We start from the raw sequence: 27,956 nt of genomic DNA, 5'->3' as shown, positions 1-27,956 counted from the left end.
GTTACTTATTTAAGTACGCTAAACAATGATAGCAATAACAATTAACATATAGCATAATATATAATATTTGTATTTAAATTCCCTTTAGGGGGTAAGTTATAAATCATTTTTATTATTTTAAATTATTTTCTGGTGAAGTGTGTCATAACCTCAATATCTACCATTTTCTCCTTTAGGTTATCTCTATTCTTAAAATCATATTTTTTTCCCTATCCGCCTTCTTTCATTCATGTTTAATTTATTTAAATTCATACAAATCTTTCTTTAAAAAAAATATTGTATATAAATCTTTTATAATTTTCCATATGCAATAAAAAGGATATAAAGTATTGTTATTCTTGTACAGTGTTCCCTCGATTTTCGCGGGGGATGCGTTCCGAGACCGCCCGCGAAAGTCGAATTTCCACGAAGTAGAGATGCGGAAGTAAATACACCATTTTTGGCTATGGACAGTATCACAAGCCTTCCCTTAATACTTTAAACCCCTAAATTACCATTTCCTCTTCCCTTAACAACCATTTATTCACCATTATTACTGGTACTCACCATTGAATAAGACACTTAGTGATCCTGATAGTTATAAACATAGTTATTTATTAACAATAATTTTTTTTTTGTTATTTATTTGCAAAAAATATTAGTTTGGTTTTTAATTCCCCATTTTTTTCCAATATTTGGTAATAATTGAGCATTTTGTTTAGCTCTCTCGAATTTGGGTATATTGTCGCCTCCATGCTAGAATACCATTTTGGAATTTGATGATAATGCATTTTTTTAATTTTTGTCCAAATTGTGTATAGTGAATTCCTTATTATATGCTGTCTAAAGTAGCTGTGAATTTTTTCTTTGTTCTCCCATAAGAAGGCATGCCATCCAATTCTTAGGTCATGTCCTTCTAATATCAATAATGTTTTGTTTTCTAATTTAAACCATTCCCTCAGCCAATCCATAATCGATGCGTTGTAATATATTTTGAAATCGGGTAACCCAAAACCTCCCTGTTTGATGTTATCTTGCATGTATTGAATTCTGATCCTAGGTTTTTTCCCAGCCCGAACAAATTTTGTTATTATTCTGTTCAATTTTTGAAAGAAGCTTTTTTTAAACATAATTGGGATTGTTCTGAATAAGTACAATATTTTGGGTAGGATGGACATCTTAATTGTTGATATTCTACCAATAAATGAAATAGGTAATTTATTCCATTTTTCCAGTTTCGTTTGTATTTCTTTTATTAGGACAGTATAGTTATCTTCTTTTATTGTAGTTGCTTTTGCTGTTAGTTTTATTCCCAAGTATTTAACTTTTTTTTACTATTTGTAGATCTAATTTATCTTCTAATGTTTTTTTCTCTATATTTGTTAAATTTTTTGTCAATGTTTTAGTTTTTTGTTTATTGATTTTTAGCCCTGCTACTTTACCAAATTTAGTAATCTCCTTTAGTAGATTTTCACCTGATTCTATAGGGTCCTCTATATTAAATACTAAATCGTCGGCAAATGCCTGAATGTTGTATTCCTGTCCCTTTAAGTTCAACCCTTTAATACTTTTATTTGACCTTATCTTTATCTGTCAATAATTGACCATCAGAAATTATATCTTAAGTATTTGATTTCAGCATAATTCTGGAAATTTCTTGTTAAGTAACTCTACTTGAGTAATGTTCAAAGGTTATGTTCAACATGCATATAATTTGTGTACAGATGTCCACAGTTCATTGATTTGAATGCTTGCATAATTCTGTATTTATGAAAAGTGATGCAAACAGTATTTCTTCACCTAAAATATCATTTAGCAGAATACGGGAAACTTTATATTAGATCCTCATTATTCCAATTCCTTCATTATTAAATTGCTTTTGATATTAGAAATACTACTGTTGTTGGACTGTAACATGCTATTTTATTGGGCTGGTATAGCAGTCAGCACTTTTGAAAATTTTTACTTCTACCTAAATCATTAAAAACATTCATTTTATATTTTATAAAAAATCTGTTCAGAAAACATTACTGTTTCATCTTAAACACTCGGTGAAAAATGCAATCCAAGTAGGAAGTTTTCATTCACAAAGATTTATATAACTAGAGATGGAAGAAAGTAATCAGACAAGTCAGAAAAATATTCACTCTATAGAGTAAATCAGTTTGGAATCATAACTCAATTATTTATTGGTGAGCGGATAAGATGATTCAGGTTTGTGTTCTGCCATGAAGTTGTGCATTATAATTCAGCTGTAGGCTTCAACAACACATAGCAAAATAACTTCATTTTTATTATAATCACCCATGCAGTAGATATATTGTGTTTTTGTAACAGAAAGCACCAATTATGTTTCTCAGCAGTTAATAATATTTAATGAGAGCAATTGCTTCTAATTAAGCAGAAAGTCAAGCCTCATGCTTCATCCACTTTTTGTTTTATGATATATGAAAGTGGTCGGGCAATAGGAAAAGCAAGTAGGATGCTTGGCTGCATAGCTAGAGGTATAACAAGCAGGAAGAGGGAGATTGTGATCCCCTTATATAGAGCGCTGGTGAGACCACATTTGGAATACAGTAGTCCCTCACCTATCGCTGGTGTTACGTTCCAGACCTGGCCGCGATAGGTGAAATCCGCGATGGGGAATTTATCAACTGATAGTACTTATTTAAGTATTTATATTGTAATTGTTTGGTAAGTTTTCATTGTTTTAAGTGTTTATAAACCCTTCCCACACAGTATTTATTTTAGATACAGTATTTAAATACAGTATTTTCAATTTTAGATTTTTTTTTTTTTTAAACCTGCCGATCGAGTTCGGCGGGCTGTTTAAATCTGCCGATCGACTTCCTCAGAAACCCGCGATGAAGTGAAGCCGCAGTAGGTGAAGTGCGGTATAGCGAGGGACTACTGTACTGTGTTCAGTTCTGGAGACCTCACCTACAAAAAGATATTGACAAAATTGAACGGGTCCAAAGACGGGCTACAAGAATGGTGAAAGGTCTTAAGCATAAAACGTATCAGGAAAAACTTAATGAACTCAATCTGTATAGTCTGGAGGACAGAAGGAAAAGGGGGGACATGATCGAAACATTTAAATATGTTAAAGGGTTAAATAAGATTCAGGAGGGAAGTGTTTTTAATAGGAAAGTGAACACAAGAACAAGGGGACACAATCTGAAGTTAGTTGGGGGAAAGATCAAAAGCAATGTGAGAAAATATTATTTTACTGAAAGAGTAGTAGATCCTTGGAACAAACTTCCAGCAGACGTGGTTGGTAAATCCACAGTAACTGAATGTAAACATGCCTGGGATAAACATATATCCATTGTAAGATAGAATACAGGAAATAGTATAAGGGCAGACTAGATGGACCATGAGGTCTTTTTCTGCCGTCAGTCTTCTATGTTTATGTACTAGTAGAATTTTATTTTCCTTTCTATTCACAATAGAAAAACAGAAACCAAGTTTCTTCTCATACAACTGTTTGTCTAGAGCAGGGGTGTCAAACTGAAGGCCCCAGGGGCTGGATCGGCCAGGGAACGGGGGGCTTAGATGTGGCCTGCGAGGCCAACGTGGAATCAGTGAAGAACCGGCCCATGGTACCTCTGCCAGCGAAAACTGAGCTCAGAGGGCCACTGACAGAGAGCTGCACACTCCTCCCCTCCCCAAGCTCCGTTTTCACTGGCAGAGGGCTGCAGGAGGCCATCAAAGCTGAAAACAGCTCAGCAGCACATTTTCACTGGCAGAACGTTCAGTCATCACAGGTGCCCCTGACATGAGTGATGTTAAAATGGCCATATCTACCATAGTCATGCCCCTACAGCCTCCTCGAGGTTAAACACAACCGTGATGCGACCCTCAACGAAATTAAATTTGACACTCCTAGTCTAGCCTGATACTTGGAATTTAAAGAGTAATTCTAAGTTCCTGCCTGAAAGGAAACTCAATATTTTGTGCTGCGGATGTTTTTGAGAGCCTTTGTTAGAAACATAGAAACATAGAAGAATGACGGCAGAAAAAGACCTCATGGTCCATCTAGTCTGCCCTTATACTATTTCCTGTATTTTATCTTACAATGGATATATGTTTATCCCAGGCATGTTTAAATTCGGTTACTGTGGATTTACCAACCACGTCTGCTGGACGTTTGTTCCAAGAATCTACTACTCTTTCAGTAAAATAATATTTTCTCATGTTGCCTTTGATCTTTCCCCCAACTAACTTCAGATTGTGTCCCCTTGTTCTTGTGTTCACTTTCCTGTTAAAAACACTTCCCTCCTGAACCCTATTTAACCCTTTAACATATTTAAATGTTTCGATCATGTCCCCCCTTTTCCTTCTGTCTTCCAGACTATACAGATTGAGTTCATTAAGTCTTTCCTGATACGTTTTATGCTTAAGACCTTCCACCATTCTTGTAGCCCGTCTTTGGACCCGTTCAATTTTGTCAATATCTTTTTGTAGGTGAGGTCTCCAGAACTGAACACAGTACTCCAAATGTGGTCTCACCAGCGCTCTATATAAGGGGATCACAATCTCCCTCTTCCTGCTTGTTATACCTCTAGCTATGCAGCCAAGCATCCTACTTGCCTTTCCTACCGCCCGACCACACTGCTCATCCATTTTGAGACTGTCAGAAATCACTACCCCTAAATCCTTCTCTTCTGAAGTTTTTGCTAACACAGAACTGCCAATGCAATACTCAGATTGAGGATTCCTTTTCCCCAAGTGCATTATTTTACATTTGGAAACATTAAACTGCAGTTTCCATTGCTTTGACCATTTATCTAGTAAAGCTAAATCATTTACCATATTACAGACTCCTCCAGGAATATCAACCCTATTGCACACTTTAGAGTCATCGGCAAATAGGCAAACCTTCCCTACCAGACCTTCCCCTATGTCACTCACAAACATATTAAAAAGAATAGGACCCAGAACAGACCCTTGTGGCACACCGCTTGTAACCTGTCTCTGCTCAGAATACTCGCCATTAACAATAACTCTCTGATGTCTATGCTTCAGCCAGCTTGAAATCCACTGAACTATCCAGGGATTAAGTCCAATCTTCACTAATTTATCTATCAGCTCTTTATGTGGAACCGTATCAAAGGCTTTGCTGAAGTCCAGATAGGCAATATCCACGGCACCACCTTGATCCAACACCTTTGTGACATAGTCAAAGAAATCAATGAGATTAGTCTGACATGATTTGCCTTCAGTAAAGACATGCTGATTTGGGTCCAATAAGTTATTGGTTTTTAGGTGCTGATTTATCCTCTTTTTGAGTAGAGTCTCCATCATTTTAACTACAACTGATGTCAAGCTAACTGGCCTGTAGTTACCAGCATCTTCTCTACTGCCCTTCTTGTGGATAGGCACAACACTGGCCATTCTCCAATCCTCAGGAACATCTCCTGTTAACAGGGATTGGTTAAACAAATCAGTCAGGGGGCAGCAATGACAGATCTGAGTTCTTTAAGAACTCTGGGGTGGATGCCATCTGGACCCATTGCCTTATTTATCTTTAATCGTTCAAGTTCTTCTAAGACATCAGCTTCTAAGATCACTGGAGCTGAATCCGTACAGCTGGAAGCAATGCTATATCCCTTTATAGTATTATTTTGTAAGGTGTTTTTTGAGAAAACTGAACAGAAGTAGCTATTGAAATGGTCAGCGATTTCCTTATTCCCTTCAATGCATGTATTATTCCCGGTACTAAGCTTTGTGATGCTGCAGTTTTTCTTCTTCCTATCACTAATATATCTGAAGAAGGTTTTATCCCCCTTTACAGATTTTGCAATTTCTTCCTCTTTTGAGGCTTTAGCAGCATATATTATCTGTTTCGCCTCCTTCTGTCTCATTTTATACACCTCTCTATCAGCTATACTTCCAGACTCTTTATACCTCCTATAGGCAGCCTTTTTTTCATTGACTATAGCCCTTACATCATTGCTAAACCATAGCGGTTTCTTCTTCCTTTTACCTTTAGTTATTTGCTTTACATAAAGTCTTGTGGCTTTTAAGATGGCCTTTTTTAATACAGTCCACTGAGTGCTCGCTCCTGCCATTTTATCCCTCCCCTTTAATTCATTATTTAAATATTCCCCCATTGCATTAAAATTTGTTTTTCTGAAATCCAATACTTTGGTTGTAGTATAGAATTGCTTGCAATCAGTTTTTACATCAAACCACAAACATAGATGGTCACTGCAACCTAAATTTTCTCCCACCTTGACCTCTGAAACCCAATTCCAATTTGTAAAAACTACATCTAGAATATTCTCCCCTCTAGTTGGTGTCTTAACTAGCTGTGCCAGAGCTGCTGGGGATATTCCAGTCAACATCAGGCATGTTGAAATCACCCATAACCACAATATCTCCCTTTACTGCCATTAGGGTAATTTCATCCACCATCCTATTGTCATGTTCCTCAGATTGCCCTGGAGGCCTATAGATCACCCCAATTCCAATGACAGAACCGTCTTTATTTTGCATGCAAATCCAGAGGGTCTCCAGATCTTTACATGTATTTTGAATTAGTATTGTTTTTAGACTTTCTTTAACATAAATGGCTACTCCACCTCCCCTTCCCTCTATTCTATCCTTCCTATACAGTGTATATCCTGGTATGGATATTTCCCATTCATTAGAATCCTTAAACCATGTCTCAGTTATGGCAACCAGATCCAAATTATCTCTAGATATTATGGCCATTAACTCACAGAGCTTATTGCTCAAGCTTCGAGCATTCGTGCACATTACCCGAAGAACATTATTTTCATTATCAGTTTGCCCCTTATCATCAACAACTACATCTATTTTATTTGCAGCTCCCTTTTCATAAGCTTCCAGAAACTGATTTATCCTCATTGGTCGGGGACAGAAATCACCCACATCAGTTACATCTCTGTCCCCTTTACCTAGTTTAAATGCCTGTCCAAAAAAGTTCTGAATTCCTCACCGAGTACCTGGGTACCTCTGTATGATGGATGCAAACCATCCCTCTTAAACAACTCCCTATTAGACCACCTACTGACATCATGACTTACATAGCCAAAACCTTCAGCTTTACACCACTGTCTTAACCACACATTAAACTCTCTGATACAAGTTGTATCCTAATGTTGTATCATTTGTTCCTAATGTCTGGAATTTCTCATCTTCAAAGAACTACCGGTGTTGTATCTACAATATATTATAAACAAAGCTGGAGAAAAAAATAATTTGATTCACATTTTAACATCAGTTTTCTTAATTTATGCTCCTTCACTTAATACATGAATGTGAACACTATTATCCTTTGGATTTGGCAATCAAAATCATACATATAAAAATGCAAATAATTAGGAAAAGCAGCATTCAAGAAACATTAGCAAGGAAGTTGCTTAGTAAGTTTATTAAATGATATGTTGTATTGCACATGAGAATGAATATTGATGCTTTTAACATATCATAAATTAGGGCAGATATATAATGTTTGAAAACAGTGGTAAGCATTTACCACTCCTACTCACAAGTTAAATGTAAGTGAAACATTTTTTCTTATTTTTTTCTTTAATATTGGATAATGCAAATTTGGGCTGACCTGCAAAATAACTTTCTTCTTTTTCATAATTTGCTTAGACACTAATGATTCGGGATTGGTGGATGTGCATGATTATCAGTGTAATGTTTGAGTTTCTGGAGTACAGTCTAGAACATCAGCTTCCAAATTTCAGTGAATGTTGGTGGGATCACGTAAGTATTAAGTACTCTCTTCAAAATTATTTGGCATATAGTGATACAAATTCATTTTTGAAAAACTCATTTCACAGGGTTTAGTTACTAATTAAATATGAATTACTTTGGCAGGAGTAATTTTTATAGGCTCTTCTTTCTAGAGACCATCTAACATTGAACTCTGATATCCTCAGATTCATGAAAATGATTGGCATGATACACATGAACCTGAGAGCTAGTTTGGGCAGTCCTCAACTTAAAATCAAAATTGGGATCAGAATTTCAGTTACACCTACAGTATGTCATCACATGACCAGACCCAATTTGACAACTGGTTTTTTTTAATGGTGATTAAGTTAGTCGCCATGCTTGTTAAGAAAATTATCTGGTCATTAAATAAATGATGCAATTGTTAAGTGAATACAGCTTTCCTCATTGATTTTGCTTGTTGGGAACCAGCTGGGAAGGTTGCAAATCACGATAACGTGACTACAGAGATGATGCAGTGGTCATAATTTCAAGGGTCAGTCATAAATCATGTTTTTTGAGCACTGTTGTAACTATTATTAAACCAATGATCATAAGTCAAGGATTATTGTAGTGATTGAGGCAACTGTGAGTTCTAGTTCCACTTTACACACAAAACCAGCTGGAGATCTTACATTGGGCATTATATGTATGTTAATATAACAATCATTATGATATTTATAAATAAAAATTTTATGGGATAAGAAGCTGTCTGTTTTGCCAAAATATTGATTATGTATAATTGCTATTTTAAAGTGCTATTTAGTATTTCATAAGGGCAGTGTGTGTGTGGGGGTATATGAATATTATGTATAGAAACTTCAGTACAATAATTGCTATAGTCACAAGTTAATTAGAGATTATGATGGATCATTAAAGTATTATTATTATTATTATTTGTAGTGGATTATGGACGTAATCTTATGCAATGGACTTGGCATTTATTGCGGAATGAAGACATTGGGCTGGCTTTCTTTGAAAACATATAAATGGCAAGGACTTTGGAATATTCCCACATATAAGTATGTTCAGTTACAAAATTTTATATTTAAGGCAGAAAAATGCAAATATTATAACTTTTATCACATTTTATGCTAATAAATGCTAAATTAAATTGTTTACATTTAGGATAAATTAATTATAAGTTTTATAAATATTATGAAATGGTATGTTTATGAAATAAATTAATTAATAGTTTAATGATGGGTTATTACAATTTATACACATGTCATTTGGAGGGGTAACATTGAACATAGTTGTGTACAGTATTGCTTTAGTTCTTAAATTACAAAAATACTTCTATATACAGTACTCCTAAACCTTTTTTCTTGTTTTGTTTTTATTTTTAGCTTCTGCGGTTTTTGTTATTTATTTATTTATTTATTTATTTTTTGATTTGATTTGATTTGATTTGTATGCCCCCCTCTCTATTCACTGTTTTTGTTCATCACATTTTATTTAATAGAAAGATTTTTTTTAAAAAATTAACATGAGATATCTTTAATTTCCCCTCCAGAGGTAAAATGAAGAGAATTGCCTTTCAATTCACACCATACAGTTGGGTTAAATTTGAATGGAAGCCAGCATCCAGCCTTCGCAGATGGCTAGCAGTGTGTGGAATTATTTTTATTGTAAGGGTAATTTCTTTCAGTGAACTAATATAGGTATTTCAAATAGGTTTCTTTTTTCAAAATACTGTAAAAAGATTTCTTGCTTTTTCCCACAGACTCCCTAAGTTTGACATAATACAAACACAATTGTTCTTCTAGAATTCCATGCTAAGAGCAAAATAAAGAAAAGGAAGGAAGGAAGATGCCATGAAGGTCCCATTTAATTTAGAAGGCTAAATAAATACCAGACAATATATACAGTATAGGCTAAGGGGATGAGTGTATACATGCAAGAAACACATTTTATTTCAGTATTTATTTTACTGTAAGTAAATGATTCCCTGATAATACAGACCACAGGAAGGAGAGACCCTTTACCTCAAAAGCAGTTCATTCACATGTGCACATAATCAGTAGAATTTAAATAGTTCTTCCCTTGGTAGGGAAGAAAAGGTAATTCTGATTCTGTAGTTAGAGACACGAATGTGCTTGGTGTTTTCTGTTTAATCTGTGGAAAAAGGAAAGAAGAACATTTTTCCTGCATTTGTCAAAATTGGTCATCTTGAATGATAATCTGACTTTATATATTTATTCAATTTTTATGCCACCCAACTCCCTATTGTTAGAATACATTTGTTTAAAAATTTGATCTTTTCAATTTATATGAAAGAAGCAGCCATCTTAAAATAGTACGATTAGGAGGTTAAAATCACTGTGAGGTTTTGAGTTTGTAAATTTGTACTGAATAATTATGTTTTTTCTAAAAATTCACTGCCATAATTTTGAATATAGAACATCAGTAGTTGTTGCATCGACAACCACATCTCATTTAGACATTGAAGTTCTTAGTCATTTTATCAAATTTATATTATGTAATAAATGAGAATAGGAAAATAACAGCATCGAAGAAAATATAGGTGGTAATGATTACAAATACAGTAATCCCTCGTTTTTCACGGGGGATGCGTTCCAAGACCACCCGTGAAAAATTAATTTCCATGAAGTAGAGGAAAGATAGTTTTTTATGTATTTAACGAGTACTGTATTTGGACTTTTAAAGCCCATCCTTTGCATTAAACAGTCATTCTATAATGTTTCTCAGCTGGAACTACATGTGATATCCTACCAGTTTCTTTAATAGAGTACAGCAGTACTGTAGAAGAATTTTATGAATTTTTAATGGATTTAAAATTTCCAATGGATTTAATGGATTTAAACCCCCCTTAAAAACCTGTGAAGTAGCGAATCCGCAAAAGATGAACCGCAAAGTAGCGAGAGATTACTGTATAGTTTTTTTTCATTGTTAAAATTGTAAACTTCGATAATATTTATTTGGCAAAGCATTTCATACATTCAAATTTACACACTTTGAAGAATTGTGATATATTTTAGGTTTGAATAACAGAAAATATCCTAAGTGATTGCATGGTATGTGTCAGTTTTTATTGGCAGAGTTGAACACATTTTACTTGAAATTTGTCCTATGGATGCCTCCAGAACACTACTTGGTTCTCCTGCGGCTTGTCTTTTATGTGAATGTGGGAGGAGTAGCCATGAGAGAGATCTATGATTTCATGGATGATCCGTAAGTTATTTCTCTTTAAACTCAGTTGCTTTATTTTTAGAATGGGGGATGTTTTCTGCAAATTGTTGAGAAACATTATTCACCAAAATAGTGAATGAATCCATGTGTTATTTCAAAGAAAAGTATATTATCTTTTTTCCAGGCTCAGACATAGAATGCTTGACAAACTAATATTTCTGCTTTATTGCATTACTTTGCTGCATGCCGTTTTCAAATGTATAGTAGTGTACAACAGCTTAAATGAAGTTTATGATTCAGACTAATTGGAATGCAATTTGTTTTTGCATAGGAAAAATTTGGAGAGTGTCTTAAAAGCAATGTCTTAGTCTGAGGATGTTGTTAAATCTGGATTTACCCTAAATATTTTTTTAATCTTGGTTTTCTGAAACTATAAAGGCACTTTACAGTATTCATATTTTGCAGCAGTATGGCCTCACTAATCAATGCCTGAAGCAGACTTCCGGTTGAACTTTTCAGCATACTGTTTTATCTCTGACTATCAGAGAAATGTCTGTGTTTAGTATCTAGGATTCCAAAACCTTATGGAGATCATTTGTTGGTCTTTGATTCCCAAAGCAGAGAAGAATGTCTAAAATGATTATTTTAGTTGGATTTCAGGATATTAAGCAATGACATTCAAACCATTCTCTGACCCCTCATTTTGGACCTACTGATATGGAATATACTTCCTCTTTCAAAATAAGAAAAGGTCTCACTTCTCTCTTCAGTATTCTGGTCCATTTTTCAGTCCTTGTGTTTGAATTGAAAAAGAATCTTTTAATTTTTTTTGCCCTCTCTTCAAATGGCTTAATGTTGGAAAAGGGAAACTTCATCCATCACCAAACCCTCATTACGCATTCACGGTATTACCATTCTTTGTCAATAGAAGATATGGAAATCAAAGAACAAAATCTCCAAAATGATGCCATGTGTAACAATTGCCTACCTTTTAAAACGTTTATTACGGAGAAAGTGACTACTGACAGTATTTCCCAATTCCATTTAAGTTTCAATTTCTGCACAAACGTAAGAATCTCCTCAGTTCTACACTACTTAGTAGGAGGAAGTTAAAAGCAAAATGTCTACAGAAGTGTTCCTTTATAAAACATACATAAAGGCATATTTTTATTTCTGAGTATTTTCAAAGATTAATGAAGATTTCTCCCTTCTGTTCTAGCACACCATTCCTTTAGATGGCTTAAAGATTTATGTAACTTTTTAAAAATAAAAGACTACTTTCAGATGCAAAAATTCTCATTGAATGCTCTGCAAATTTTCAGATATTCAAATACACCACCATGCAGTTTTTGCCTGATATATTGAGGGCTACGGGGCAAGGGGTCATTTTGGAAGTGGTGTATAGATGTTTTTAAGGGGAAATGTATATTTCAAGCATTTGGGAGGGGGTCTCCTTCAAACCATTTTTTTAATGTACAAAATGTACAAGAAGGGCTCAAGGCCTTGGCTTTACCTATTCTGGATGGGCTCTGGTGATTGTAAAGGAATGCTAATAAGTCATATATTTTTGCAGACTGTCTTGTTTTATATGTGGAACATAGCAGCTGGAATAAAAATGACAATAATCTATGAAAATTAGGTCAACTTGTGGAGGTGGTCATTGTAGGGAGGTGGTCAGCTCTGTATTTGGTTTGCTGATTCAGAATACAAGGTCATATTTGGAGAGATGTAACAATGCAGTTCAGCAGGATTCTTTGCATTAGGAAATAGATTAAAGAGCTATAGGATTGAAATTCCTTGCTGTAGCAGTTGCTATTGTTCCAGCATTCCCTCATGTAGATTTTTCCTAGGTGATGGTTTAAAACAACAGAAACTAGATACGGTATGGAAAAACTACTAGGTACTAATTTTAAAAACAGGCACTAAAATGTTTAAGAATTTTGTTAGATATGTCAGAATTCGCCCACATAAGTCTGCCTTGTAGGTATAGCAAAATGATCTGCCTAGGTTCTTTATTTATAATTAACTATGCAAAGTTGCTATTCTCCTTGGAGGGAGGAGTCGACAGTCAGGATGGGTTGTACTCGCTTGTAAGAGGCGTGTCCGAGTCATAGAAGTATAAAAAGGCTGGATCCGCCCACAGACCCAGTTTTTTTTGACTCGCTTCTAACAGAGACACCTCGTGCAGCACAACCTATCTTGTCTGTGACTCCTTATAAATAATCTTCATTAGGTTAGTAATCCCAATTTTTAATCAGTTTAACTTGGTCCTGAGGAAGCAGTAGAGTGCAGTGACCTTTTGGTACAGCTCTATCTGCGGGGGGGTAGGGCTTTTGGGTCCTCCCCACCCCCACTGGCTCCTATTGTCTCCTTCAGCCATTAGGGCTGCCTTGGAGCCACTCGCAGGCAAGCCATAAGCCTGGTGAGGGATCCTGACTGGTTACAGTCTGACCCCCTTTGCCAACGTTCCTTCCTCCTAGGCACAACGTGCGAGTTCCTCACAGTGGCCCCTAATTCCCCCTGGAGCTGGTTACAGTTCTGGTAAAAAACAAACAAAAGGGGTTTATTCTATTTTACCTTTGTTTTCCTCCCAGAGAGTTTTCTGACTCCATGCCAGGTTTTCCAGGAGTCTTGGGAGAGAATTAAAAGACGCCGATACTTCATGACGCAGGAGAAAAAATTTGCCGGCTTTTTTATCAGGCGTTAGTTACTATCCTAGTGACTCAGCTTCGGCCGGCTATACAGTATTATTAAGGTCTTTGGCGCCATCTTCTGGCCAAATCCTGCAACGGTCTCAGTAGTTTGCCCAAGTTTCTGGGTTTCTACTGTTTTTTGACCAGGCTTAAGAAGGAGATAGCTATTTAAGGATTCATCCTTTTCCAGAATTAGGGGCTAGGTTATTTATTTTTCAACATATATATATATATTTAGCCCTTCCTTGCAAGACACATTTTCAACAGTTTCCTATTTTATCCTCACAGACCCCTGCAGGGGACTTTGTCTTGCTAAATTTTCCTCTACTTTTTATTCCCCTTTCCCTCTTCCTTAGCTATCTTGCCATGGCAGACCTAGCTAAAGCAGGAGGGAAAAGAACCAAAAAATCTGTCAGGCCTCTACATGTGGATTCTGATCTCCTTTCCCCTATTCCAGAAAACAGGGACCCTCCTCCTCAACCCTCAAAAGCAGAGAGGCGTAGGGATCTTACTCTACAACGTCTTCATGAGAAAGCAGCCAGGGCTCTTTCCCCTACTCCCAGAATTCCTAATCAGGCTCCAGCTACCTTTTCCCCTTCTGGGTCTGCTGTAACTCTGGCTGCTAGCATTTGGGGTCCAGCTGGCTTACAAAATCAAAATTTAACCCCAGACACTTCTAGACCCCCAGTTCCCCTTTCTCCTACGATTTTCATTGCACCTCCAGTTCAACCTGGTCCTCCCTCATAGGTCTCTCAACAGATACCTCAGGCGACGCCTCCCCCAGAAGTCCACCCTTCCTCTTCAACAACCTTTGATGCAGCAGCTATCCAGAGGTGGATTGATTCAGCAATTCAACGCAGCATCGAACTTAAGCTTAGCACCTTACCCACTACCACTCCCTCTAGACCAGTACCGGCGCCCCCAGTGGCCCCTCTTTCCCTTGCGGCCTCTACCCTCAGACCTACCCAAGATTCTTGGTCTGATTCCTCGGCTGAGGAGTTGGATTCTTCTGACAAGGAACCTCCAGAGGGGGGTCATGCCGGTCTGTCTGAGGACGAAGAAGCTTCCCCAGCTTTACCTATATCAGCAGCCTTATTCCCAGCAGAGTTGTTTTCTACCATTTTGTTGAAGGCTCGTTCAACTGCTGGTCTCACAACTCCACCCACTCAAACTCAACCTTCCGCTTCCCAGGTGGAGACCCTGTGGAATCCTTACACGGAGGAGCAAGACATAATACCGGCTCCGCCCCTCTTCGTAGAGACCATTACTAAACAATGCCTAAACCCGGCGGCAGGTCCAGCTCCTTCTAATCTAGAGAAGAGATTTTTTAATGTAGCTCCGGAGCTCGCTTCCTTCCTGGAACCCCCTGCTATAGACTTTTCAGTTCTTGCCCTTCATTCCTCAGAGAACCTACCGGGAAAGGAGGAGGATCTTCTAAAGGGAGAAGACCGTAAAATTGATCAGCTCCTACAGAAGAGTCATCAATCCGCTGCTTGGGCTATCAAAGGAGCTACAACCTCTTCCTTTTTCGCTAGGACCATGCTCATCTATGTCAGACAGTTGCAGGAATTGATTCCGGCTTCTGACATTTCAGCCCAACAAAGCCTGAACAAGATGTTTGCCACCTGTCAACTACTTGCAGACACTACTCTGTATACCTCACGGTTTGCAGCCAAAACCATGGCCTCCTCAATAGCGGCCAGGAGGATGACCTGGCTCAAGAAGTGGCAAGTGGATATTAAACACAAGTGGCGTTTTGCTACAGCAGAATACAAGGGTAAGAACCTTTTTGGTGATGTCCTGGAGCCCTTCCTCATCGACTCTAAGGACAAAAAAGAAGATCCTACCCTCGAGCCAGAAGAAATCCTTTCAGCGTCCATCTCCTTACTATCGTCGACCTTTTCGTCAGGCGGATCAATCCTTCTCCTACTATAGAGGCTCAGCTCAACAGAGCTACAAACCTCGCAATGACCAGGACAAGAACTCTAGAGGCAGAGGAACCAAGCGTCCCTTTCGCGGATCTGCAGGTAGCCGTCAGGGCCGAAGAAGTAGGTGGTGATATCCCCCACCCTGATCCCCTTTCAGTTCCCATCGGTGGTCGCCTTGCTAAGTTTGCCTCCCATTGGTCTGCTATTTCCTCAGACTCCTGGGTTCTCAATACAGTGGCAAAGGGTTTACATTTGGAGTTTCTTTCTCCTCCCCCCTCCTTCTTCATTGCCTGTTCTATTCCCAAAGATCCCTCTAAGAGGGCTCTAATGGACCAGGCCATACAGCACCTGTTAGACATTCGGGCCATTCAGCCCGTCCCCCCTGAATTTCAGGGCCAAGGTTTTTATTCTATTCTCTTCCTTGTCCCCAAATCCTCGGGGGGCTGGAGACCTATTCTGGATCTGAAACGCCTTAACCTGTATATAAGATATCACAAGTTTAAGATGCACTCTCTTAAAACTATCTTAGCCTGCATCAGAAGGGGAGACTTCATGGCCTCTTTGGACCTAACTGAAGCCTATTTACATATCCTCATAGCTAAGGAACACCGTAGGTTCCTTCGTTTCTCCTATGCCGGAAGGCATTTTCAGTACCGGGCCCTTCCTTTTGGCCTATCCTCAGCCCCCCGGGTTTTCACCAAGATTTTATCAGTTTTAGCTGCCCATCTTAGATCTATACCCATTCGTCTTCAATTCTATTTAGATGACATCCTGGTATTAGCGAAGTCCTTTAGCCTAGCTCAGGACCACTTGAAGACCACTGTCGAGGTCCTTACGGCTCACGGTTTTTCTATTAATATCCAGAAAAGCCATCTCACCCCTGCTACCTCCATCCTTCATTTGGGTACAGTTATCAACTCCTCAGTGGGGCTAGTAAGTCTCTCCCCTGAGCGGATAAGTAGCATTAGGGGGTTGGCATCCCTAATCCAGGGCGACCCTTTCCCCACCCTCTCCTCCCTTTCTTCCTTGTTAGGGAAGATGGTTTCCTGCTTTTCCATTGTTCCCTGGGCTAGACTTCACTCTCGAGATCTCCAGTGGTTTCTACTTCCCTTCCAAAAGCTTGGACAGGCCCACTTGCCAAGACGAACCCATCTTCCTCCACAGGTCCAAAGATCCCTGACGTGGTGGAAGTCCGGAGCCATCGAGGACGGCACCCTGTTCCGATCCTCCCCCACCGTAACCATCACCACGGACGCCAGTCTGTCAGGATGGGGAGCTCATTGCGGCCAGCAGCAGACCCAGGGCCTTTGGGACACAAGCCAGTCTTCCTGCCCCATCAACTGGCTGGAGTTACACACAGTTTTCCTGGCCCTCAAGAGCTTCAGCCACCTGATTGCCGGACAGGACGTCCTCATCAGGACCGACAATATGGCCACCAAGGCATATATCAACCGTCAAGGGGGCACCAGGTCCAGGATTCTGATGCTAGAGACCAAGAAGATCGGCCTCTGGGCAGAGAGACACTTGTCCTCTCTCCGATCGGAACACATATCGGGGACAGACAACATACAGGCGGATGCCCTCAGCCGGGCAACAGTAAAGCAAACGGAGTGGAAATTAGATCCGAGAGTTTTTCAGCAAATCTCAATGAGGTTCGGCAAACCATTAATAGATCTGTTTGCTTCCCCTCTCAACACCCAACTTCCCCGCTTCTTCTCCCACTTCCCGTCCCAGGGGGCGGAGAACTACGATGCCCTCCACTGCCCCTGGCCCAGGGGACTACTGTACGCCTTTCCTCCATTACCTATCCTCCCCCAGGTCATCCACAAGATATTGGAGGAGCAAGCGGAGGTAATATTGATAGCTCCCTTATGGCCCAGGCAACCCTGGTTTGCGGACTTAAAAATGTTGTCGGTGATGGAGCCATGGCAAATACCAGTGAATCCTCATCTGCTCTCCCAGGGGTCCCTCCTACACCCGGACCTAAGCAGGTGCCGCTTGACCGCCTGGCTTTTGAGCGGAGCATCCTGAGGAGTCAGGATTTTGACAACGATGTCATTGATTATATTCATAAGGCTCGCAAACCTTCCACGGAGCGTATTTACTCCTCAACCTGGAAAACCTTTTGCTCCTGGTGTGAGTTCCAAGGATTGTCTCCAATTCGCATTCCCCTCTCAAAGGTCCTTAAATTTCTAAAACACGGCCTAGATAAGGGTCTCTCTCCGAATACTGTTAAGCGGCAAACTGCAGCTCTTTCCTCCATCATCGCTTGTGGCACCTGGATATCCCTTGCTCATGTTCCTTTGGTGTCCAGATTCCTCAGGGGCGTTTCCAACTCGCACCCCCCTGTGGTCCACCGTTTCCCCACTTGGGACCTCCCAAAGGTGTTGTATTCGTTAACAGAGCCTCCTTATGAGCCTCTACAAGAGGCTTCTCTACGATATCTCTCCTTCAAGGTATCTTTCCTAATTGCCATCACAACGGCCAGACGGATATCCGAGTTAGCAGCATTATCTGTCAGAGAGGACCTATGCCTTTTTCACCAAGACAAAGTAGTCCTCCGCCTTGACCCGTCCTTCCTCCCCAAAATCAATTCGATTTTCCACTAGAGTCAGGACATTATTCTACCAACCTTCTGCTCCCGACCTTCTCACCCTTCGGAATGCAGATGGCACACGCTTGACGTGAGGAGAGCTCTTCGTGTTTACTTGAAAAGAACACGGCCCATCAGGCAATCTGAGGCCCTGTTTATTTTTTTCTCCCCTCAAAAGATCGGCCTCAAAGCTTCTTCGTCCACCATTGGTCGATGGATCCGTGGGGCCATTGCCAAAGCCTATGACGAGGGCGTCCAGAGGCCTCTAGGCATAACCGCACACTCCACTAGGAGTGCGGCTTCCTCGGCGGCCTGGGCCACTCAATGCCCCCTGGAGGACTTATGCAAGGCGGCTACCTGGACCTCTCTCACTCCTTTTATCCGCCACTATAAGATCGATAAATTTGCCTCAGCACAGGCGGCCTTTGGGCGGAGGGTCCTACAACAAGTAGTGGAAGTTACCCATCCCTCGGGACAATAACTTTGACATGTCCCATCCTGACTGTCGACTCCTCCCTCCAAGGAGAATGAGCGTTGACTCACCTGATACGCTCTTTCTCTTGGTAGAGGAGTCGACAGTCAGTTCCCTCCCCTTGTCTACCTTTTTCTTCCTTCCTTGTTTTCTTATCCTCTTCAATGTAGAGCTGAAGAAGTTTTCCTGTACATAGTTCATGGGGGGGTCTTTTTGGAATTAGTTGAATCTAGGAGTCTGAGTTGTGCTGCCACTCCGAGTCAGTGTTTTCAGTTACGTCATCAAAACTGGGTCTGTGGGCGGATCCAGCCTTTTTATACTTCTATGACTCGGACACGCCTCTTACAAGCGAGTACAACCCATCCTGACTGTCGACTCCTCTACCAAGAGAAAGAGCGTATCAGGTGAGTCAACGCTCATTCTATCCATAGTTCCCTCTAAGCTGAGCAGTGAGCAATCGCTCACTTAAAAATCATCATCAACTCAAAGTTTTTCAAACCTGCCCAGAAGCCAAGAGGGAAAGAGTGAGAGGGAAGGAGAGAGAGAGGAAGAGAGGAAGAGAGAGAAACAGATAGAAAAAAGAGAGGAAGGAAAAGAGAAAGAAAAAGAATGGAAGTAAGGAAGAGAGAAAGAAAATCAAAATCTAGTTTGAAACTAGCTCAACTATTTAAGTGGCATTTTGATATTGATAGAGTTGCCCTATTATGAGCTCACTGTTATAGACACACAGTACAGTATTTTATTTTGAACTTCTCTGAGGCAAAACAGGGTGGGTTTTTCGTTTGTTTGTTTGTTTATTTATTTATTATTTCTGTGCCACCCAGTCCCGAAGGGACTGCAGCTCAGACACTATACTTTTCCGCCCCCCCCCCAAAAAAAAAAAATTAGAGGGAACACTGATACTATCTCTTCTTTATTAAAAACCTAAAGTATTAATGTAATAATACAGTGATCCCCCGCTCGTTGCGAGGGTTCCGTTCCAGGAACCCCCGCAACGAGCGGGTTTTCGCGAAGTAGCGCTGCGGAAGTACAAACACCATCTGCGCATGTGCAGATGGTGTTTTTACTTCCGCAGCGCTAGCGAGGAGCCGAAGATTGAGGACTCAGCTCGGAAGCTGCACGGGTGTTTTAAAAGGTCTCCGCCGGCATGGGGGGCTTCTTAGCACCCCCCCAAACCCGAGTTGGGGGTTCGGGAGGTGGTAGGAAGCCCCCCATGCCGGCGGAGACCTTTTAAAACACCCGTGCAGCTTCCGAGCTGAGTCCTCAAGCCAAGCGCAGAAGTTAGCCTTGAATCCCTTTGAATCCCGCCGCTGCCACAGCCCCTGGCTTCCGCGCCGCTCATCCCACCCACCGCCTGTATCCAGCAGAAGCTGCTGGATTCAAAGTGCTACTGGGAGCCGCAGGCGAAAGGAGCTCGGGCATCGGAGCGCGGCGCCAGGCATTGTTCTCCGGACCCCGCCCGCTCAGCCCCGCGGCGGCCCTTTCCCTCTCCAGGCTGCGGGCAGGGTCCGGAGAACAATGCCCGAGCTCCTTTCGCCTGCGGCTCCCAGCCCACCGCCTGTCTCCTGCTGCCCGGTTTAGCCAGGACACGAGCGGCGATCTTCCGGAGACAGGCTTTGAGTTTTGGCTGCGGGGCGAGGGAGTTAGGAAAGTCCTACTTCTCCCCCCGCAGCCAAAACTGGACATCGCTCGCCGCTGCAGCCAACGCGCGCTACGATCTTCCGGGCGAGCCAGGCTCAGTGACGGAAGGCAGCCGCTTGGGCCGAGAGGAGCCGGCCTTGATCCGCCAACGCGCGCTACGATCTTCCGGGCCAGCCAGGCTCAGCGGATCAAGGCCGGCTCCTCTCGGCCCAAGCGGCTGCCTTGATCCACTGAGCCTGGCTCGCCCGGAAGATCATAGCGCGCGTTGGCTGCACCGGCGGCGACATCGCTCGCCGCTGCAGCCAACGCGGGCTACGATCTTCCGGGCGAGCCAGGCTCAGTGACGGAAGGCAGCCGCTTGGGCCGAGAGGAGCCGGCCTTGATCCGCCAACGCGCGCTACGATCTTCCGGGCCAGCCAGGCTCAGCGGATCAAGGCCGGCTCCTCTCGGCCCAAGCGGCTGCCTTGATCCGCTGAGCCTGGCTCGCCCGGAAGATCGTAGCGCGCGTTGGCTGCACCGGCGGCGACATCGCTCGCCGCTGCAGCCAACGCGCGCTACGATCTTCCGGGCGAGCCAGGCTCAGTGACGGAAGGCAGCCGCTTGGGCCGAGAGGAGCCGGCCTTGATCCGCCAACGCGCGCTACGATCTTCCGGGCCAGCCAGGCTCAGCGGATCAAGGCCGGCTCCTCTCGGCCCAAGCGGCTGCCTTGATCCGCTGAGCCTGGCTCGCCCGGAAGATCGTAGCGCGCGTTGGCTGCACCGGCGGCGACATTGCTGCCGGCTTGGCTTCGCTTGCCGCTGCAGCCAACGCGCGCTACGATCTTCCGGGCCAGCCAGGCTCAGTCACGGAAGGCAGCTGCTTGGCCCGGGATGCTGGGACGAAAGGAGCCGGGCTTGAAGATCGCAGCGCGCGTTGGCTGCGGTGGCGAGGGCTTGCAATGGAGGGTGGAGGAAGCGGCCATGGGAGGGCGAGCTGCCTCAGGGAGGAGGATCGGGTGGGACCAGGTGGGGGCTGGAATTTCTCCGCCAGGGCGAAGGGCGGGCGAGCGGCGAAGGGCGGGCGAGCGGGTGCTGGGGAGGGCTTCTCGCCCTCCCGCCAGCAAGAGGGGGGAGCGAACGGCGTGGGCAGGCGAAGGGCGGGCGAGCGGCAGCGAGGAGTTTGCGTGGGCGGTGGGGAAACTCCTCGCTGACGCCAGCAAGAGGGGGAAGACCCAGGGAAGCCGCTGCCATCTACGCATGCGTGCCCGGCACGCATGCGTAGATGGTATTTTGACTTCCGGGTTGAAAAATCGCGAATTACCCTGTTCGCAATGGTCGGGGACGCAATAACCGGGGGAGCACTGTATTGCCTACAGTTAAATACAGTGGTACCTTTATACTAAATAGGTTTGGAACCGAACAATGAATATTGACATGAAATTTTTGTCCCAGTACCCATCGTTTGTTTGGTATTCAATGCACAATCTCGAACTTCTCAGTGTCGGTTCCTTATGACACACTACATTATTCTTTATCATACGCGTTGTCTGTTTGGTATTCATTGCTCTTCCGTGAACTAATTAACCATAACTACTTATATACCATTCTTAACAGATTGTTCAAGAGTCTGTTGGAATCTGTCTCTTGTTAAATACCTACCCACCTCTATGGCCTTCCTTCCTTCCTTCCTTCCTTCCTTCCTTCCTTCTTTCCTTCCTTCCTTCCTTCTTTCTGATACTCTGGTCACAAGCATTTAGAAATAGCACTCCATGTAGCATCACTTCTTCTTCTAACTTTAGTTAGAAGTTATTGCTATTTTTTCAACAGTTGTCAGCAAAGAAGTACAGGATGGGCCAGAAGCCAGGCTGGGGAAAATAAATTTCCAATCTGTTATTGCAGAATATAACAGCCAGCATATATACTCCAATTTCTCAGCGCTCTTCCTCCCATCCACATTAATCATGCCTTTCTATTCAAACTTTTGAGCATCGTCCTAGCCTACCAATCTTTAAGCTGCTGTGCTAGCAAACTGTCAAGCTGCTACACAGATCTTTGCAGTGTCTCACCTCCCTGCTTGCTCCCTTTACCAGCATCTTGGGTATGAAGTATGCACATACCCTGCTCAATCTTCCTAGCATTGTCCCTCTTGCCCCAGAACTCAACCAAAAAACCACACAGAAGCATACAGATTTTGAAGGGCAAGGGTCTCCAACCACCAGACCGCTGCCCACTATCTTTGGAACCAGGTTGCACAATTGTTGGGGGGAAACGTGCACAGCTCTACTTGCACAAGCAGCAGGTGATCACGCTTATGTGAAAAGCTCCATTTGTGTGAGCAGTGTGTGCACCTGTTGCTTCGCAATTGGAGCTGAATATGCTCACTTGCACACCCGTCATTCACAGGGAATGATCTCCCCTCCATCTCCCTGCCAGACTGCCAAGCTGGAAAGGCCAGAGCCAGCTGTTGTAGGGGAAGCCATAACGGCTGTCCAGACATCTTGGCCATGTAAGAGATCAGCTTGTTGTTTTGGAATGCTTTGGGGAATGAAATGTCCGTTGTAAATAAACCACTAGAATAAGGTTGGTTAATATATTTGTATGACAGACAGTTATTTATGTATGATAGACAGTTATTTATTTATTTATTTACTGACTGACTGACTGACTTACTTACTTACTTACTTACCTACCTACCTACCTACCTACCTACCTACTTACTTACTTACTTACTTACTTACTTACTTACTTAATTATTAGATTTGTATGCCGCCCCCTCCGTAGACTCGGGGCGGCTCACAACAGTGATAAAAACAATACATGGTAACAAATCTAATAATTTAAAATCTAAAATAACAGTTTTACATTAAAAAGTCTAAAAAGAAAAACCCCAATATATAAAATACATACAGTCATATCATGCACAAAACTACATAGGCAAGGGGAGATGTCTCAGTTTCCCCAAGCCTGACAACAGAGGTGCGTTTTAAGGAGTTTACGAAAGGCAAGGAGGGTGGGGGCAGTCCTAATCTCTGGGGGGAGTTGATTCCAGAGGGTCAGAGCCACCACTTTATGTATGATAGACAGTTATTTATGTATCATAGACATTTATGTATCATAGACAGTTATTTGTGTATGATAGATAGTTATTTATGGGGTAACGTTTTGTGGACTGTAATTCACTCCATCAAATATTTTACTAGGATTTCAGCCTCTGATTTTAGGGCACATAAGAATCTGTCTGAAAGAAAGGCAGTTGCTTCTGAAGCTATGCTTCCTAGGTATGGCATAGGGAAGCATTTCAAGATAACATTTTTATAATATTATTGAATGAAATTGATATTAACTGAAGTAATTCAGTTTAATCAGCAAATTTTCAAGATAATCCATGTTCTGGATTTGCCTTGTGAATAATATTTTGGGTACAGATCAGGGGTGGGCTACTGCCCGGATTGGGGGGAACGCAGTGCGGTAGCGAAAATGGAGCTCCACCCCAGAGCACCCAATTTGCACTGAAACATGTTGAAAAAAAATGCAGGGTGTCCTGTAGCCACACCCACAGTGTGGTAGTAAAATTTTTAGTAGCCCTTCACTGGTATGTACATACCTATATGCTACTCCTTTTGTTTTATTGCAGGAAATTCCATAAGAAGTTGGGTCAGCAGGCTTGGCTGGTTGCTGCTATCACAGCTACAGAGTTCCTCATAGTGGTAAAATACGATCCATACACTTTAACACTGTCACTTCCTTTCTACATTACTCAATGTTGGATCCTTGGAATCATGCTTGTGCTTGCGTGGACAGTTTGGCGCTTTTTCATTCAGTAAGCAAAATTTGATTCTTGACTATCTAGCTGGGATTGTAATCTTTAGGTTGTTTGAATGGGAATTTTAAAATACTATGATATGACAAAAGTTATTAAACACATGAACAAACATCCATATTTTCAAGATGCCAAAGTTGGGAGACTCACTAATAGAAATTGACTTTCTTGTGGACTGTCAGGTAACCTGTCGATTAAAGACCTTTAATAATTATTATAACACTAGTGAATAATAATTATAAAATACAAAATATAAAATATAATAATTCTAACACAAAGTTGCTGTATGATTCTGAAAGAAGCAAACTATTCCCATTAGATGTTTGTTTATTAAATTATATGCCGCCCATCTCATCAATAAGGCGACTCTAGATCCAAGGAAGAAGAGAGAAAGAGTTAGTATACTGAACTAATCCCTCAAATGAAATTTCTTATCTAGAAGATTTCTTGCTCTTTCTTATCAAAATAGAGAAATTGGACAGAAAGATATCCCATAGCATACCCTAGGACAGGGACGGCTAACCTTTTCCCCCTTGGGTACTGAAAATGCATGTGCACATGCAATGGCACACATGTGCATGCCCACACCCAGAGGGGCGGCACACAAACCCAAATAATTAATTAATTAATTAATTAATTAATAAATAAATAAATAAATAAATGCAATATCCCCGACCTTCCCATGCTGCGCCGCCCCCTGTGCATTCATGTGCAACCCCCTGTGCTGCTCTGCCCCCCTGTGCATGTGTGCACGACTCCCCACATCTAGTTTTGGGCCTAGCAGACTTCCCTGAAGCTTCCGGAGGCCAGAAATAGTCCATTCCGGACTTCCAGGAGATCTTTTTTTCACCCTCCCACAGCCTCCACGCGAGCCATGTACTTAACTGGCATCCAAAACAGGCCACGTGGGCACTCCTTGGAGGGTTGAGGCCAGCTGAAAATCGGCTGGTGTGGCGCACATGTACAGTGGAGGTGACCTAGGGCAATGGCTCATGTGCCCACAGAGATGGTTCCATGTGCCACCTATGGCACGCATGCCATAAGTTCATTATCATGGCCCTGGGATATAAGGTTCTGCTTAGCAGAATGTATTCCATCTGGCTAGGCCATCTTATTCTCCCCATCTTTGAGAAAGGAGGTCAGAAAGATAACTTGCTTTGGATTCACTTTCAAGGTGCCACATAAACATATTTTGGGGATCATAACTCTTTCATTTGGATCATGTAGCAGCACTGGGTTCCAGGAAACGATATAGCTGCTTAAAGGTATTGCAGGGAGATGCTATGTTCATTCTCCCACATGCCTTGAAATACTTTTTGGAGTTCAGATCTGAAGTGCTGCCCAGACATTTCTGCTTTGTGTTAAGTCTCCAAAGAGTTTGGTTGGGGGATGGGGGGAGTTGAGTGTGGATCATGTCCCAGTTTGTTTATTTGGAAGGCTGATTAAAACATATAGTACTTTTTAAACAGTACTAAGAGGCACTTGATATTCTCAAAACCTAGTTTACAATTGTTTTAGAGAAATGAAAGGAGGTACAAAGGTTTATTGCTTTTTTTAAAAGTACCGGTAAAAATAGTCTTATTTTTTGTTTGTTTCAGTGACATCACCTTACGGTATAAAGAGATAAGAAGGCAAAAGCAAGAACATAAATTTGGAAAGGATAAGTATTTAAGCAATGGTGATGGACAATCTGTACTGATAAATGAGCACCCGAAGAATAAACTAAGGGAGAAAAAACTTTGATCCTGAGTAACCGGTGAAGGGCTAAGAGGGTTGATTTTCTTGATTTGCAAGTTTAACCCTCCCTCATTTTGTAATTTTCAATGTTTTCTCATGTGTGAGAATCCTTTTGAAAAAGATGCCACTTAATCTCTTTGAGGAAAGTGTTTACAACTAACTGTAGAAGTAGTGCTCTTTCCACAGGGGAACCTCAAACCATGTGTGGCAAATGTGGGTGCCACCTCACAAAGAGGACGATTGGGGAGGCTTTAACCGATACAAAGGCAGCCTCCCCATTCTGGAAAACTGTTACCATTTGGGTCATCATGAACATGTTTTATGAAATAAATCGGTGCACTGTGAAAAGCAGTTTGATGTTTTCTGCTGAAACTAGTTTAAGCTATAGTGATAATTCATGTTCTTGTTCTTATGGTTCATTTAACAATACAAAAAAGAGGGATGCAACTGAAGTATGAGAACAAACTGCAAAATTTGCACAGTACACTACTGCAGCCAGCCTTTGAAAGTCCTGAATTTAACTGCCTGGATAAAGGTGCTTTACTTTGAACAACTGGCTAGTACATTACACTCTCAAATACCTCTTTGTTGACTGTCTCTTTAGGAAAGGCATCTCTTTAGAAAAGATGCTGATTAGCCAAATAATGAAAATGAAAGCAAAAGCAGGTAGAAATGTGTCCTAGTCTTAGTCATATGAATCAAAGTGAACCTTAGTTTTATTCTTCTGCAAATGAGATACTTACTATTCTTGCCAGGACCGTATGTCGGTGTTGCTCCTCTGTCGAATAAACCAAAATATATGACATGGATGTTTCGAATCACTTTTTTAAGCTTCTAGAATAGGGATGGGCCCAAGTGTCCTTTCAAGATATTATCAAACAGTTCTCATCAGTCCAGCAAGCATGGCTACCTGTGCTGGATAATGGGAGTTGCCCTTCTCTGTTGTAGAAATTAAGACAGGAAAATTTATGGGCAAGTGGTAAGGGCATAATCAGCCACTAAATGTTGATAGAAGTATATTATCATCTCTCAAGCCTCTAGACCAAGAGCAGCAGCTGTCTTGCTTGTCACAAAATAATGTGTGTTTTATGAACATCTTGAATTGTTCATATTTTGTTTTCATATTTTTAAAACAGCTAGATCTAATTAATTTACAAGTAACAATGATTTTTATCTTAACACTGTAATTGGATCTCAAATAATTAGACTTGAGGGAATTTATTTTGAAATGTTTTATTCTTTGGACATGCAATATAAGCTAAAATGCTGTATTTCTACTTGCCTCTTTCTCCCTGTACGATCTCAAAGTGCCGCTACTTAAAGCACAAGGCATAGATCTTGGCACCCTTTTATAATACTTGAACTGCAAAGTAAGTCTTTCCTTGCCTTGTTTCCAGAATACCACTAATATTCTACTCTTAAACAAAGGATGCTTTCATGAAAAAAAAAATCCATTTACCGGTAAATGAATGTTGAAAAGTTCAGTAGAAGCCACAGGTTGAAATCTTCATTGAGTACCTAGTACATTTCAATTTAAGATTTACATAGTCTCGATCTGTTTTGTACTAGTAGATTCTGCCCCTCTTTGTAATTTTGTATTGTAAAGTCTTTCATGTAATTCTGGTGGTAACAAGTGCAATGGGGAAAAACTTGAAAATAATTTTGTTTTGTTTTGGTTTTTGTTGAGGAAGTAATTGTGTAAAAACTGAAGTATGTGAAAAATGCTACTTTTGTTTTCAAAATTGAAGTTGACTTACTCTCAAACCATTACTTTCATACTGATCTTTATGTTCATGAAACAGTCTTAAAATTATAGTATGGCTAATTGAACAAATGTAATAAAAGAGTATTTGCTGGTATGCTTCTGAGTTACAAACTTGATTTGGGAAGGGAAGTGGTTCTCATGTCACATGTAGTTTTACATACACACATAACCCAGGTTATCAGGTCAAATTTGTGTTGTTTTTGTTTCTACCTCACCATCATACATTGCATTTGTTTTTTAAATGTCCCAGGTTTATTTTTCAGAATCTCAACCTGTCTTATTTCCTGTTTAACACCAACACTTTATTTTTCTCATGCTTACTTTATTACATACTATATTATTATAATAGTATATAGCACATTATTATAGAATGCTCTACAACAGTGATGGCAAACCTTTTTGGCACCGAGTGCCCAAACCGGAATGCGCAGAGCATCGGAAACCT

At 41.3% G+C, this 27,956-nt stretch overlaps 1 protein-coding gene across 1 annotated transcript in view; it reads left to right on the top strand.

The window, feature by feature from the left end:
* Positions 1-27,605, top strand: part of PTDSS2 (phosphatidylserine synthase 2) — a 51,170-nt gene extending 23,565 nt beyond the window's left edge. The window contains exons 7-12 of the mRNA XM_070766118.1: positions 7,609-7,722; positions 8,635-8,753; positions 9,248-9,362; positions 10,781-10,926; positions 23,824-24,009; positions 25,608-27,605. Of these exons, the coding sequence (XP_070622219.1) occupies positions 7,609-7,722; positions 8,635-8,753; positions 9,248-9,362; positions 10,781-10,926; positions 23,824-24,009; positions 25,608-25,752 (825 nt within the window). The 3' untranslated portion in view covers positions 25,753-27,605. The remainder of the gene's footprint in view (positions 1-7,608; positions 7,723-8,634; positions 8,754-9,247; positions 9,363-10,780; positions 10,927-23,823; positions 24,010-25,607) is intronic.
* The last annotated feature ends 351 nt before the right edge of the window (positions 27,606-27,956 follow it).

Source organism: Erythrolamprus reginae, chromosome 1 (assembly GCF_031021105.1).
Source record: "Erythrolamprus reginae isolate rEryReg1 chromosome 1, rEryReg1.hap1, whole genome shotgun sequence".
NCBI classification, from domain to species: Eukaryota; Metazoa; Chordata; class Lepidosauria; order Squamata; family Dipsadidae; genus Erythrolamprus; species Erythrolamprus reginae.
The sequence above is the reverse complement of the archived record's forward strand: the minus strand, read 5'-3'. Positions and strand labels throughout refer to the sequence as shown.